Raw genomic sequence first — 15,664 nt, forward strand, 5'->3', positions numbered from 1 at the left:
CAAATTAGTAACTCATATTTCTTTTCCCTTGTACACATGAGCTGAGGCAAACATTGAGCATCCAAATGTCATTGTATTAGGGGAGAGGAGCCTGCATTTCAAGTACTCCTTGTACGACATCCCTTGTCCCTCCTAATAATGTCCTTTCTTTTTCCCATGTCACCTCTATAAAAGAAACCGTTGACAGATTTATAGTTTTAAATAGCTTTTCAGATACGATCTTCTCTGGTAAATAAAGCTAAAAGATGAAGTTAAAGAATAAAAACAGATAACTGAATGCTATGAGAATTTGAGTTTTTGCATAGTGTAGTCATTATGTCTTTCACATTGGAATGGAAGCTGCCTGCTTACCTTAAAAATGTAAAACACACAAAATAGTAGAGCCTGCCAATAACCTCAGTTTGGAAAGTGATTTATCATTGGTGAATATTAAAAAGGCCAACTTGATTGCCTTTATTACCTGTATACTTTCTAGGGGAAGGGTATTCCCTAATGAAACTTTTTATGAAATGAGTTAATGTTTAATATTTATTTGTAAAGCTTAGAAATATAATGAAGAAATAGTTATAAATCTTGTATGCTTTGTACATCAAAGAATTTAGGTTCATGCTGCTTTCCCATTCACCTGTTCGTTTTGGGTTCTTCAATAAAATAATGCAGAAAACATAGTTTGAACTTAAAAGAGGAAAATAATGTTTTAAAATCTCCACCTTTTATATCCCTACCTGTAATTTTGAGAATTAAAACCCTGAGCAACAGTGTGTCTTGGCAGGCAAATTATTTTAACCTGAAGCTTGATCAAAGTACAATTAGAAGAGCACTCTGAATTATAGCTAGAGATATTATTATCTTCTTATGCTCAACCTAAAGAGCGGATGCACAGATTACCTTTTCAACTCAGGATGTTTTCATCCTTAAGACCATGAAAAGTAATGTACCTGGGAAAATCAGTATAACAGTCCATCATTTTTATCCCTCATTCATTCTCCAAGGATAGTTTTGTGACACCTGTAAAGAAGCTTATCATGGAGTTATGTGCACATAGGTAATAGGATATACCCAGATTTTGCATGATTGATGAAATCCTTGTAGTCTACTGCAGCACAATGCTGGAAAGTGACTAGCACTCCAGGGAAGTCCCTCACTAAGGAGTTACTTCCAAGGCCAAAGTATTACTTAAACATACCTTTAAGGAAAATTGTGCCTTCCCAGCTTGGCAAGAAAATAACAGTTGGAATAGTGTGAGCATGTTCTTCAGTTCTTTATCATCTTCTGGTTTCCTCCCTATAGAAAGAGTTAAAAAAATTATCCATACGTTTTTACCTTTCTTTCTTTTGGTTTAATTTAATGAGGATTCTTTTGTTATCAAGGTTTGACAGTGCTGGTAAATTCCTGCCAGCAGGAACACAGCAGAGCACAGTTTCAGGGGGGTCCCTGTGAGTATTACCCCTTGACTCAGGCAAGACTCGGTCCCTGTGGCTTTATTCGGTGACCTTGCTTGCCAGCTTCATTTTATATAGCTTTCCATGAGAGGTTCATGGCTTGAAGGATGTCCTAATCCCTGTGAGTTAAGCTGTCCTCCTTTTCATCTTTGGCTTACAGCTAGCTTACCCATTACTGAGAACAAAAATCTCTGGGTACTTGAGATTCATTGTTCATTTGATGAAACCATGGTACACGCATGTGTGTGTGTGTGTTAGTCGCTCAGTCGTGTCTGACTCTTTGCAATCCCATGGACTGTAGCACACCAGGCTCCTCTGTCTGTGGAATTCTCCAGACAAGAATACTGGAGTGAGTTGCCGTTCCCTTCTCTAGGAGCTCTTCCCAACCCAGGGATCGAACCTAGGTCTTCCATGTGGCAGGCAGATTCTTCACTGTCTGAGTCACCAGGGAAGTCTATGATGCACATACATTTTCATTTGCCATGTGTAACTTACCCTGAAAAGTCATCTGGCCCTACAGTTGAAATTCTGCCCCTGGCATTCTTAATATTTCAGTGGTTTTTTTTTTTCCCCCGTCATCTAAGATGGTATTAATAATTTGAGTTTGTTCACTGGAGCATGAATATGATTTACCTTTAGTAATTTTAAAAAGGTTTCACATGCTGAGAATCACAATGTCATTAACAGTAATGCACTGTAGTACACAGTGAGATTCTTGGAGGCATTGGCAAGAATGATCTTTCCTATCAACCATTCAGCAAAGGCAATGCAAAATTTCATCCCTCAGTCTTGATGCTCAGATAATACCAGTAGTCAGGGTGACATTGTTGAGCTTCTTTCTGCAAGAAAATATTTTGCTTTTGTTTTCAAAGATGACTGTTGACAGATAATTCATTCTCTTTGTGTATGGATATAATGAAAATACTTCTGTGAATTTAGTAGACCCACACAAAGTCCATCTTTAGGATTTTGCTACATATTTGTAAAACTTATTAAATAGTTGTACAAAACTCTGTTTCCAATCTGTGAACTTCCTTTCTTCATTCCTTTATGCTGTTGCAGTTTAACAATGTATTCTCCCTCAGTCTCCAACATTGGATGCTAAATGGCTATAAAGATTAGTTTGTAGTTGCTTTGCTTATAGTTGTCTCATATCAGAATTCCATTTATCAGCTTCAGTTTTTTTACTGGAAGACATTCCAAGGAAAAGCTGGAATTTTAGGAATTAGAAACAAATTACAACCGAAAGTGAACATTTCCACAAGTAGAAACACAAGGATGTGTGAGATAGAAGGCTTCTAAACCACTCACAATGACTTCCACTTGAATTAGGTTATAAATAATTTGCATTGGGAAAAAAATGGTAGATAAATCCATAGTCACCAGATTCTATATTGGTCTTCATTATATACTCAGTAATCAGGTAATTTATTAATATTATTAGTAAATGTTTGCAACAGTTTTGTTGAACAATTACTATGATATTGCTAGACAACTAGCAATAATGTCATGTAATAACTAATTTAATACTATAAGCCTAATATAATTTGTTGTTTAATTTTTAATATAATAATCCTATGAGACACAAAGTTATCTTATTTAATATAATAACCAACCCTATGAGAAAAAATAAATAGTACACTCATTTTACAGAGGAAGAAACTTTAGCTTAAAATAGTGTTTTTAAGATCTCACAGATAAAACTGGTAGATCCAAGATTTGAACCCTAGTAATACTCCAAAGCCTGTGCCCTTAAATCTGAATTTCCTTGAATATCCACTGTTTCTTTAGGATGGTTTTGAATGCTTTCAGTAAATGTGTGTGTGTGGCTGGGAATTTGTGTCTATTAAGCTTCTGCTCTAGCTTTTTCTTACTTTCTGACCAGCTTGATAATCTAGTCTCATCTTCAGTATCACAAGGAATTAATCTATATAGTATGTTAGTTGTAACTCAGTGTCATCTTGAAGGGTTTTTTTGAATTATTTTAATAGTTGCCCTTCTGCAATGATCTGAAAACACCACTTACATTTACCAGAAATAATGCCTTTCTAATGCCCGTGTTAAAGCTTTGGAATCTTAGAATGAATTAATTGATCAAAGAAGACTATTAGTGTCTGGCCTATAGTTTGTTCTTAATAAATGTTTGATGAGTGAAAGACCTCATGCATACAATGTTACTTTTGTGAAAGTTTACCACACTGAGCACTCTACCATCTTCTCTGGAAAGAAGTAGTATATGTTCTTTTTGGAATGTCTGAAACTGTTTTATCTTAACTGTACTAAAAAAAAAAAAAAAAAAAAAAAAAAACACTTGTGTGAGTCCCAGGCATTTGCCAAGATAATCACTGAAGATAAAAGGCTTCTTCCACTGCCTTTTACCATGGGTTTGAGTTTTGATATTTGATGATAACAAGTTGGGATCAGTGCTGGGCTGGGCAAGGTTCAAATTAATTATATATATATAAAAGGGTACATCATTTTTTAAACCCTATCATATCCTGTTACCCAGTTCTCTAGTTCAAGTGCTCTAGGCACTGATTTAATCTGGAAATGATAATTGGACTCCCCACTAGAATAGTGCATGTGTTTTGAGAGGCTGTCTGGTAATGAGAGGATATCATTCTTATATGAAAGAACTTGAGGCAAGAATCCAGGATGAAGAACTTTGGTTGATCTCACCAGAGTCCTGGCAACACTGTGATCTGAATCATTTTGTTCAAAGTCAAGTTTCCTGAGGGTCATAATTTTCAGTAAGAGGAAGAATCCCAGAGTGATTTTCTGGATGGGCCTGAATAAAAGCACAACTCGTTGGTTGAGCAATTGAATGTGTTTGCTTTTACTTCTTGAGTTGTGCAGGTATATTAACTTTCATATCCAAGTCTGTTGGAAACAGTTTTTATTTTAATTGAATTTTTATGTTTATGTTAATTTTCTCTGCAGTACTTTTTCCTCCAACAGACCCTTGGATGATTGTCTTTCTTTTTTTTTTTTTACCCCCTTCAATTTCCACCATTGTCGACTCACTTGTGTTCCAGTTAAATGGAAACAACCACAAACAGCCACACTGTGTGAAATATCCCATTTCTACCCTGGAATCTACTCATTTACTTTTCTGATAAATGACTTTGGGGGCCTGCAGAACCAAGGGATGAGACCTCTGGAGGTGATGTTGATGCATTTATAAGCAGTGTTTGCATAAGGTTCTGGTAGCCTCTTCTGTCCCTGTTTGGTTTGGTCTTTTAAACTGCCTTACCTACCACTGTTCTTTTTTCTTTGTTTTGTTCATTATTTTAGTCTCTTTATGACCAGAAAAATGACTTGGGAGGGAAAGGAAAGTTTTATGGCAATCCGGCTTATATTCTTAGCTAACTGACCTAATTGGCTTATCATTTAATTTTTGTTTATTAAAATATAAAAACATAAAGCATGTGATAAATGCCGAGTTAGGGTACTGATGCTTTTCCTTAAGTTTGTACATTCCAGAAATTTGTTATGTTTCCACAGTAGGGGAAGTTGTGTGCTAAAGTTTTAAGGGGAAATTTTATGTCTTAATCTCTATATTTCTTACTAAATGGCATTTTGTGGATGTTGAAATAAACTCCTAGATTTAGGACCATGGTAAACAAACCTGAAATTATTAATTTTTCCCTTACTGTGAGTTTATATTACTTCTGATTGAAATGACAGTTTTTTTAAAGCTTTAGCTAGAAGGAATAAATACATATAAAAATATACATATATTGGAAGTATAGCAGAGAGATGAAAAACTCGGTCTCTTGAATGAGGCGATCCTGGGTTTGAATCCCATCCCTGATATTTACTAGCGCTGTGACCTGGGTGGTTTTCTCATATGTGTAGTCGTTGTAGTAATAGTAAAAGAAGAATAACTACCAGAGGCATGGAAGCAGCCAAGATGTCCTTCAGTAAATGAGTGAATAAATAAACTAGCGCATCCACACAGTGGAATCTTTCTTATCCAGCACTGAAAAGGAATGCACTTTCAAGCCATAAAAAGACCTGGAGGAACCTTAAGTTGTGTATCACTAAGGAGCCAATCCAAAAAGGCGACATAGTACGTAATTCCAACTATATGACATTCTGGAAAAAGCAAAACTATGGAGACAGTAAAAAAAGATCATTGGTTGCCAGGGGTTAGAAGGGATGAATAAGTAGAGCACATAGGATTTTTAGGACAGTGAAACTACTCTGTATGATACTGTAATGGTAGATACATGTCATTACACATTTGTCCAAACCCACGGGATGTACAGTGCCAAGAGTGAACCCTGATGTAAACTCTGAACTCTGGGTGATAATATTGTGTAGATGCAGGTTCATTGACTATAACAGATATACCCCTGGGTGAGGGATGTTGATTGTAGGGGAGGCTATGTATATGTAGGGGCAAAGGGTATCTGTATTTTCCACTCAGTTTTATGAATCTAAAAACTGCTCTAAATAATAAAGTGTACTAAAAATAATAATAAGGATACAGCATGGGAGGAAATGAAGGAGAGAAAAAATAAAAAGACTACTCACTGAGCTCTCAAGGCCACCGCCTGTTTTACACCCTCGGCCTTCCCACTCTCCCTGACTCTCCCTCGCCTCCAGCCTCGTCGTTTCCATGTGGATGGTTAAGGCAGCTTGCTTCCCCACAATGAATTCCTAGAAACATTGCCGTAAAGCAGACCACCACAAAACAGGTCACTGTTGAGAGAGTTCTGTTTCCTTAAACAGACAATATTATAATAGAGGATTGCATTCCTGACCAGAACTTGCCGTCAAATAAAAAAACTGTGTTCTAAATTCTCTAAAACAAGTGTGATTATCCACTCCACATTGATTGCAATCCTGGGTACCTTGAGTGACCAGTCCATAAAAATACAACTCTGGAGATAATCTGGTTTTACAACCATTTGGGGGTAATATGCTCATTTTTTTAAACCTTCCCCGAATCATTGTTCATCCTCAGGACATAATCTGTCCCAACCAGCTGTGTCTTGCAGCTGCCCCTGTGGTACCCACAGTGCCACAGGGCACCGTGACCACACTGTAAAGGGTTGGTGTGGCTGAGGAGCAGTTCCCTGAATAAGAAGGCCTCATCTGTTCAAGATTACTAAGGAGAAGTACTGGGAATGTCCACCCAAAAACAAAAAAGGGAATGCTGTTTCCTATATCAACGTAGTGAGACACCTACCAGGATGTTTTGTAAGAGTTTTTCTCCTTGAATGCAGAAAGAAAAAGTCAGTGTTTGTTCCATAATAAAACATTTAATGTATAAAAATTATTTTGCTTCACAAAAAACTGTGAATGTACATGCTTTGCACTTTTATATTTCCTTTGTTTCTGGAAGTCTAGGTCAGATGCTCCATAAAGTTTTTATCACCATGTGATCTGTAAAGCATATGTTCCACCAGAAAACCCTTCCAGTACCTAGCTCTCTGGTTTCCATAGAGGTGATGATGGAAATTTACGTGTAATTCCAGACAAGTGTTATGCTACAAAGGATGTTTGTAAAATATTAACTTCTGATAAAGGGGATAATATTTTAAAACACCCTTGATCCCTGAATAATGTTGCATGTTAATGGTTATATAGCATTTGGCTTCAAAGTTTCTTACTACGTAAACTTTGGTTTCTTACTTGGGTAAGTATCCCCATAGAAACAGATAGAGATGCTTGTCTTTTTCACAGGGTTAGAGTCTGCTGTATTGTTCAAGTAAATGCTTTCACCCATTACTACTGTTTTTTTGTTCAGCTACTGACAAAAAAAAAGGCAGTTTTTACTACCCAGAATCCCAAAATTTGAGGCAAGCCTAGTTTCATAGCAATGTTCTATCTGAATTGGGGCGGGGGTTGGGGCAGCACACTGAGTCTCCAGGTCAGATATGTCCCACAATCTGTTTTTGTAAGGCCCATAAGCTAAGAATATTTTTATGTTTTGAAGTGATTGAAGAAAAATCAAAAGAAGAAAAATACATGAAATTCTAATTTCAGTGTCCATAAAGTTGTGTTGGCACGCAGCCACAACTCATTCATTTACATACTGCCTATGGCTGCCTGCAAACGACAAAAGTGATTTCAATAGTTACAGGAGGGACTGTGTTCTTCACAAAGCCTAAAATATTTGCTCTCTGGCCCTTTGCAGAATAACTTTGCCAGTCCCTAATCTAAGTAATTTTTCACCGTCTGTCACTCTACCTACACACGTATACTCTTAGTCATTCTTTCTTTCTCTCCCCTCCCTTTCCCCTTCTTCCTCCCCCTCCTTTCCTTCCTCTTCAAACATATATCATTTTGAATCTGGCAATTACAATTACAAAGAAATCAAATTGTGAGCCTATCATAAATGCTAAGCGGAAACACATTTCAATTTCCTTTGGCTTGTCAACTCTTCCCCTGTCTACTTTCCCTTTCCTCTACTGTCTGTATATAGAATTTCTAAGGCCATGTCATTTTCCAAACATATTTTGTTTTTAAGGTGGGGGTTAGATCTTGATACATTTTTTAACTTCCATGGAAAGTTCCCTGCTAGTATGTGGTCCCATTTTTAACCTATTTGTAGACACCCCCGATTATCTAAAATCACTTTCACATGGGGCTGAGGTTAAGCTTTATTTCTCTTGGCATGTCCCTGCCATAGCAGACACTTCCTCTTTGCCTTGAAAGGACAAAACGATGTTCAGCTGTCTGGGCTCAGGCCCAGTATTTGATTTATACATTATTTAATTTCCTCCTGAAAATTGGAAGCAGGACTTTCAGGAATGGAAGTCAGTATTTTTCATTTGTTTAAGAAAACTTTTAGGTCTAATATAATCATCGGTAGTAGATGTCAGCATGATTAGGGGGTGACTTAAGGTAAAGCAAATAAAACATGAATACAAAGGAAGATTATTTGACAATGGGAAAGATCTGAAGTTTTGGAATAATCATATTTTATATGTTATAGGTGTTTTGTGTGCTAGTGTGTGCTTACACTTGAGGGTACCTGGCTTTACCCACTGGCAGAAAGACCGCTAACCATTACGCTAGAGTGAAATTGGGGGATTAGAAGTTTGAGAAGAACTTAATGTAACCGTTTCTGTAATTTTACAGAGGATTTTTGATTTCTGTCCGAGCTGCTACTGCATTTATCTCCACAATTAAGTTCATACACATGCCAGGATATGAGTGCCAAAATGGTTTGAAATTCGTACAGCAGTGAACTCAGGAAATTAAAAATTAACTCTGGAAATACCACTTCTTGTTTTACATCCACTTTTGGATACTATATTCCTTTTTAAACCTCCCTTAGATCGTTGTTACTCTTAGGTTACAGCCTGTCTCCATTTTACCACCAAAATTCTCAAAATTCTGGAACACTTACTGCCTCCAGTCGCTCACTCCCAAGTCACTTTAGAAACCCTGGCAGCCTGGCCTCTCTCTCCCTCCACACTGCTGAGCTGACCTCACCAACAGTTTCCTCATCTCCAATCCAGGACCCAAGCTCCAAGCCCTCAGCTTCCCTGGCCTTTCTGCCCCATCTGCCAGAAGTCATATCCTCTTCCTGAAATGCTCTTCTGGTTTTCACGTGAACCCTCGTAGGCTCCTCTGCTTCTTCCTGTCTTTTACAGACTCTCTCTTTGTATCACACTAAGCTGAAGTGTTCCCCAGGTCTTGTTCCTTCAATCACTTCTTTCTCTCCGCTCTCAGCTGTTTCCTTCTCATCCTTCCTCAATGCCCCAGACATTTGACGTGAACCTGGAGACTACAAGGAGCACAGTCTGAAACCACCCAAGGCTTGTGAAACTACTTTTGAACCTCTGAATGCAGCCTCCCCTGTGCTGTCTCTGTGCCTTGCTCAGGAGTGTGCCTTCACATGGCGTGCCTCCCTGCCGGCACCGCCATCTTCACATCTCCCATTCATCTAAAGCTCATGACTAAGGGGCCTCCTCTTGATTAGTGAGCGCCTCCTCATCGGAGCTACGGTGAGGGCCAGATCACCTGATAATGATAACTAGTTCGAAGGTACTGGAGTCAGGCAAATACGGATTTAAAGCTGGATTCAGCACTTACCTGATTTTATGATATTGAGCAAATACACCTAAATGCTTTAAATGTCAGTTTCTTCATTTTTAAATTTTGGGGGAGGGGGACTGCTGCCTCCCTCACTTGCACTGTCGGATAGATTAGACATGTGAAGATCTAGAACATTTGGGAGTCAGTCAGTGGTGGTACTGGTGGTGGTGGTAGTAGTTGTAGTGATAACTACATCATCAGTATTGTTCTCCCATGCCAGTATTTTATGTTTCTCATATATCACTCACTTCACTTTCTAAAAAGCATTTGTACAATTGTCTTATTCCCCCCTTCTGAATTCTAGGCTTCTACAGGTTGACTTTATATTCCCTCCCCAAGAGCATTGAGCAACGTTTTGTGCATTGGTTTTCCTAAATGAATTGAGTTGAATAGAATAGCCCTTCTCTTTCCCTAAATAAATACTGGCTTCACGGTGTTCTTAGGATTCAGAGCTGCTGTGTTTTTGGTTATATCTTCATATTTCTGTCAGATATTAGCATACTGAAAAGTCTTTGCCTGTTGTGTTATGTTTTGTCACACTGAATCTTAAAACTCGCCTCTAAAATTATTGCATTTTAATTTCTCAGAGACTTAAGGACCTATACATTTAGAACTAATCTGAAGTAATTCTTATTTTTGAAAAAAAAAAACTACTAAACTGCTTTGTATTTGATACATAAATGCTATCAGTAGTAAAATACTTAAAATAAGATAAATTAATTAATGTTTATACTTAAACATTAAATTATTTCTTTTGATTTTATACTTTCTGACTTATAAAAGCAAAGCCACCTGCAGTTTTTTTGGCTTATATAACTAGCAGTTTTTCTTTTTTACAGAATGTTTTTCCTTACAAAACCCTTACTTTCCATCTCTGAACATATTTCTAGAAAGCAAATTTTCTGTTTCTCAGAAGTGTCACTTCTTCACAAATCACACAGTATCCTGGTTACAATATCCTGTAACTGCTTTGTTTGTTGTTCAGAAGACCGGGAATGCAGAGCAGGTTCTGCTGATGATTTTTGAAGGAGATAGCAGAAAAAGATTTGTTGCCACTGTTGCTGATCTGAACATCAGTAACACTGAGGTTACAGTGTCTGACACTAGTGGGTTTGACTCATAGACCAGGTAGGCACTGAGGCCTTATGAAAACAGCACAGATCACATGGAGGATTTTTTTAAAGTACCAGCACCCAAAAGTCACTGAGATCCCCCCTGATCAGGCTTTCATCAGTCAGAGAGCCTTTTTGGAGTTGTTTTGCAGAGCTCTGCATTGGGTCGTGTTCTCAGAGCTTCGAACTGGCTGTGCCGCACCTGAGTGTAGGATACCCCTGGGTGAGCCCTGGGTTGGGGTAGTGATGGGGTCAGGGACAGACTGCATGTACATGTCAAGTACTTTCAGGAATTATTTGCAAGCATTCAGGAATATAAAATGGTATCACAGCTGAGAGCTTTATTTAACATTCCATTTAGCTCTAATCTCTACTTAATCTCCACTGTTTTTATTTGGTTACTAGGTATTTAGCACAACCCCGTTTTGTGGAAGGCTGGCCAAAAGCACACTTCAAATTAATGGTAGTCAAAGCTTGCCCTACTGAATCTAGATTGGAGCATGAGCAAGAGGTTCATTGGTTCTGAAGTTGTTGTATAGGGCTTTTTTGGTTTTGTTTTAACAATCTGCCTCAGCAGTATATACAATATAAAGTTATAAATACAGCACCCTTGCTAAGGAATAAATTCCACATTTGGTCAAAAATCAAATTGTTAGGACAGAAGTCCTAACTTTCGTTAACATTAAGTCAAATATCAGATTTGTCCTCATTCATTCAACATGTATTTATTGAGCACCTACTATTAAGTAAGTTTCCAGTCACTGGTACACAATAGCAAACATACTAAATGAAAGTCTACCAATTTGTGGATCCATTTTTCTGAGGAGAAAGAGCACATCAACAAAATAAGTTAAAATGTAATATATTAGATGACAATAACAGAGGAGGAGCAAAATAAAGCAGAGAAGGAAAAAAGGATTCTAGAGAGTAGGCCATAGGCTTAAATACAGGTGGCCAGGGAGAGCTTACTCAAAAGGTGATACTGGATCAAAACCTGAGGTAAGTGAATTGTGCAGTTTATTATCCAAGAGAAGAGCATTCCAGAAGGGGAACAACAAGAGCAAATTATCTGAACGACAGTGAGCCTTTCTTGTTTAAGAGCAGTCAGGAAGTCAGTATAGCTGGAGTGAAGAGAGTTGGGGGTGTTCCAGTGTCCAGCTGAAGAAATTGGGAGGGGTGATTGATAGCAAATGATAGATCAAGTTAATTGAGCACTGAGGACTGACCATTGGATTATTGACAGAGCAGTTCAGTGGAAGGTCAGAAGTCTCATTTGGGTGAGTTTAAGGCAGAATAGAAGGAGAGGAAGTGGAGAAGGGCAAATAAAGACAGCTATTCCAAGGAGTTTCATTGGTCTTGGATTAAAGTAGATGTGGAGGGACTTCGCTGGTGGTCCAGTGACTAACGCTGCGCACTCCCAGTACCAGGGGTTGGGGGGCGGGGTTCCATCCCTGGTCTGCGAACTAGATCCCATATGCTGCAGCTAAGACCCAGCACAGCAAACTAAATACATACATGATGCATACTTCACACACAAAAAAAATTAAGCAGATGTGGAGACATGGCAGGTGATTATGCTTTTAAAATGAGTAATTACAACATATTGTTATGCTGATGGGGAAAATTGATTATGCATAGGGAAGCAATTACAGCAGCAAATCTTGACTTAGGAAAAAGGGAATGGAATCCAGTGCTTAAATAGGAGGTCTAATCTTAGGAACCCAGGTAGTACAACCTTTGAAACAGAAAGGACAATTAAGCATGCGAGTATAAGTAAAGGGAATACTGTAGACTTGATGATGGTAGCGTACTGAAAGTTCTTCTCTGCCATGTAAGGAAAGTCTCTTCCCAGTATTTGAATAAGATCTACAATATTCCTGTCACATGGTCATGACTTTGAACAAGCTCCGGGAGTTGGTGATGGACAGGGAAGCCTGGTGTGCTGCAGTTCACAGGGTCGCAAAGAGTCAGACATGGCTGAGCAACTGAAACAAACTAATGATTGTTTACTCACTATCTTTAGAGCTATCTACATCTGGCCAACTTGTGAATTATTCATGTGTTTCTTTTATTGAGCAGAAACCTCTCTCCTGCAGCCTTGGTCCTAGATCTGCTTTCTAGAGTCTCACAAGATCAACAGTTCTAACCCTTTTGGTAAGCACCGTAGAGGTACTGAAGAGTTGAAATGATTTCTCATTGCAGCCCTCATTCCTTCTGGGAACACAGTTGTCCCATTAGGGTTTCTCTTCGCTGTGGTTTGGGCCCCTCTCACATGTGATCACTTTCTCTACTAAGAGGAGCCAAGCTTATTTCATCAGTTTCGTTTGTTAATCAGGACTCATTCATCATGTCATTTGAGATCTTTTTTCTCCTAGGCTTGTTTTTATCCCCCAGATATTCAGTGGTTCTAACAAATATTCATACTTGATTAGCATACCGACAAAGATTTTGTCTAATGTGTTTATTCGTAGACTGCATCCAAGGACAAAGCACAGATATTCAAGAATCCTCTCCAACCTGAGCTTTACCCATTGGTTAGCCCTTTCTGGGTAGAATTGTCACATGATGCCAAGTAAATCAACATCTGATTCAGGAGAGGTGGTTAGATTAAGTGGTATCAGGCCAAGAAAAAGGGCTATATTATTAGTGGATTCAAGCGTGGATGTCAAGATGAAAGGCATATCCTTGAAAATGAGTTAGTGAAGCAAGAAGTTCTCCGATCAAGATGACACATCTGATGGTGGACATTTTGGGTTGTAGGGGCCTGGAGAGATGCCTTACAGCTGAAGATAAACATTTCAAAGGCATTGGCCTAGAACTGATGTTTGAAGACAAAGTAGATTCATTCTTTGAGAGGGGATAAGTAAAGACTAGAAACTAGGGGCCTAGAATAATATATCTATACTAGGAATGTCTATGGCATATTAGGCATATGATCTTCCAAGAATTCAGAGCTAGTCCCAGGACATTACCGTGTACATGAAAAATTGATTTGGAGAACCACACTGGTTTGAATCACAAAAATAAATAAGAGTCCTGATTTTCCTATTATCACTTCCTAAGCCCACTGCCAGCCCCATGAGCTCTGCTGCTGCCTCTGCCACCACCACATTAGTGTAGCAGCAGTGTTGATTGCCAGAAGGCAGAGACTGCAAGTGAGACAGTTCCAGTCACCAGGCTTTGGACAAAAGCCAGGTCAGTTCTGTAGCATGAAGCCACGTAGACATGTGGAGAACGCAAGCCGTGACTAGAGCTGGCTGAGGCTGAAGGCCTTTTAAAGGCTGGTTAGGGCGAAGCAAGGCAAAAAATGGGAAGAAAAGATGAAATACAGGAACCAGAAAGTATGACTTCAAGACTCACTGTTTCTAAAATTTTGAACAAGTAGTGGTTGAGAAAGCAATATTCTTTAATCATACTCATGCATGAATAGGAGCTTCTTACCAGGTGGATGACTCTTCTTTACTTTGTCCCACTTGGTTGTTTGTAGACTACGATTGACATATAAATAAGGGAGGAAAAGACTGGAAACAACTCAAATGTCCATTACTTGGGACCTGGTTGAGTAAATATGCAGCTATAAAAGAAAAGAGAAATGGCTCTCAGTATAGCTATGAAGTGATTTCTTGGACAAATTGTTGAATGGAAAAGTTAAGGGTGAGGAAGGATTGAATAGTATACTAACATTTATCTAAGATGATGTCAAGAAAGGGATGGGAAAGCTTCCCTTTTATAAATATATCCCAATCAATACATGAAGGAATACCAGAAAGATGATAGTACTGTTTTGCAACCCTAGTGAAGTAAAGGACTTAGGCAGTCATGAGTGACTAAACCATAAAAAGAGAAACAGCCAGGCATTATATGAATCTCAATATCTTTGAAGTATTTGTCCCCAAAAATCAAACCTGAATATTTTCAAGCTTCTAGATCTTATTATGAGTTAATAGGAAATAAGGAGACAGAGGAACATTTTAAATCTCACCACAGAAATGCTCAGGAAAGTAAAGAATGTGGAAAACTATATCAGACACATGATCCAGTTTCTCCAACATGAATTGTAAGGGAAAAAAGGGAGAGAAATGAGATGTATTAACGAAATGCAATGTGTAGGTCTTCTTTTAACCCCAGTTCAAACAGATTAGTGGAATATATTTATGAATAATGGGCAGAATTTTAACACTGACTAAATATTGACTATTATTAAGGAATTTTTGCTATTTGTAATGTGAAATAATGTCATTATGCTTTTCAAAAAATCTTTTAGAGATATGTGCTGAAATGTTTGTGGATTAAATATTATGATTCTGAGACTTGCTTCAAAAAATTTACTGCAGTGTTGGGGGTAAGAATTAGAGTTTAGATAAAATAGAGTTGGCTGTGAGTTTATCATTGGTAAATGTGGGTAACAGGTGAATGAGAGTTCATTATATATTATTCTCTGGACTTCCCAGGTGTTGCTAGTGGTAAAGAACTGCTTGCCAATGCAGGAGACGCAGGTTCCGTCTCTGGGTCGGGAAGATACCCTGCAGAAGGAAATGGCGACCCACTCCAGTATTCTTGCCTGGAAATCCCATGGACAGTGAATCCTGGTCAGCCATAGGGTTGCAAAGAGTTGGACGTGACTGAAGCGACTTAGCACATACACACACACACACAATCTACTATTGTATATGTTTGAGTTTTCCCTAGTTAAAAAAAAAAAAAGCTTCAGTGATAAGGAAAAAAATATATTATTCTCTCTCTAAATATTCACTAAGGGCTCAATTTCATCTATCTTCCCCTTTCTCCACTATTCTAAAGAGAAAGAGCTGGTCAAGTTTACAAAGTGGGGTTGAGCTGGTGTGAAAGACACTTAAAATCATTTTCAGACACTTAGAATGGTACAAGTTTTTCACACCTGGAATACTGTCTGTTTCATTCTTCCCCTGCTTAAGTCTTGTCAACACACATTTCTAGTTTAATTGATTTAGGAACTGTCTTCAAATAAAATTTCCATAAACTTCCAAACTGAACAGCTCCAGACTCAAGTTTTGTAATCTATTAGCTATATCA

At 38.2% G+C, this 15,664-nt stretch overlaps 1 protein-coding gene across 4 annotated transcripts in view; it reads left to right on the forward strand.

Annotated features, from left to right (window-relative positions):
- The window catches only part of AFG2A (AFG2 AAA ATPase homolog A), a 330,482-nt gene that overhangs the window by 296,260 nt on the left and 18,558 nt on the right, over window positions 1-15,664 (forward strand). The window contains exons 16-17 of one of the 4 annotated variants that reach the window (XM_065905062.1): window positions 12,692-12,766; window positions 15,064-15,498. The exons of 2 other annotated variants lie outside the window; for them this stretch is intronic. In XM_065905062.1, coding sequence (XP_065761134.1) covers window positions 12,692-12,733 — 42 coding nt within the window. In that variant the 3' untranslated portion in view covers window positions 12,734-12,766; window positions 15,064-15,498. Of the gene's footprint in view, window positions 1-12,691; window positions 12,767-15,063; window positions 15,499-15,664 lie in introns of those variants that run through there. One more of the 4 variants, XM_065905061.1, reaches the window with a different exon arrangement.

The sequence above is a fragment of the Muntiacus reevesi genome, chromosome 13, assembly GCF_963930625.1.
Source record: "Muntiacus reevesi chromosome 13, mMunRee1.1, whole genome shotgun sequence".
Taxonomy (NCBI): Eukaryota; Metazoa; Chordata; class Mammalia; order Artiodactyla; family Cervidae; genus Muntiacus; species Muntiacus reevesi.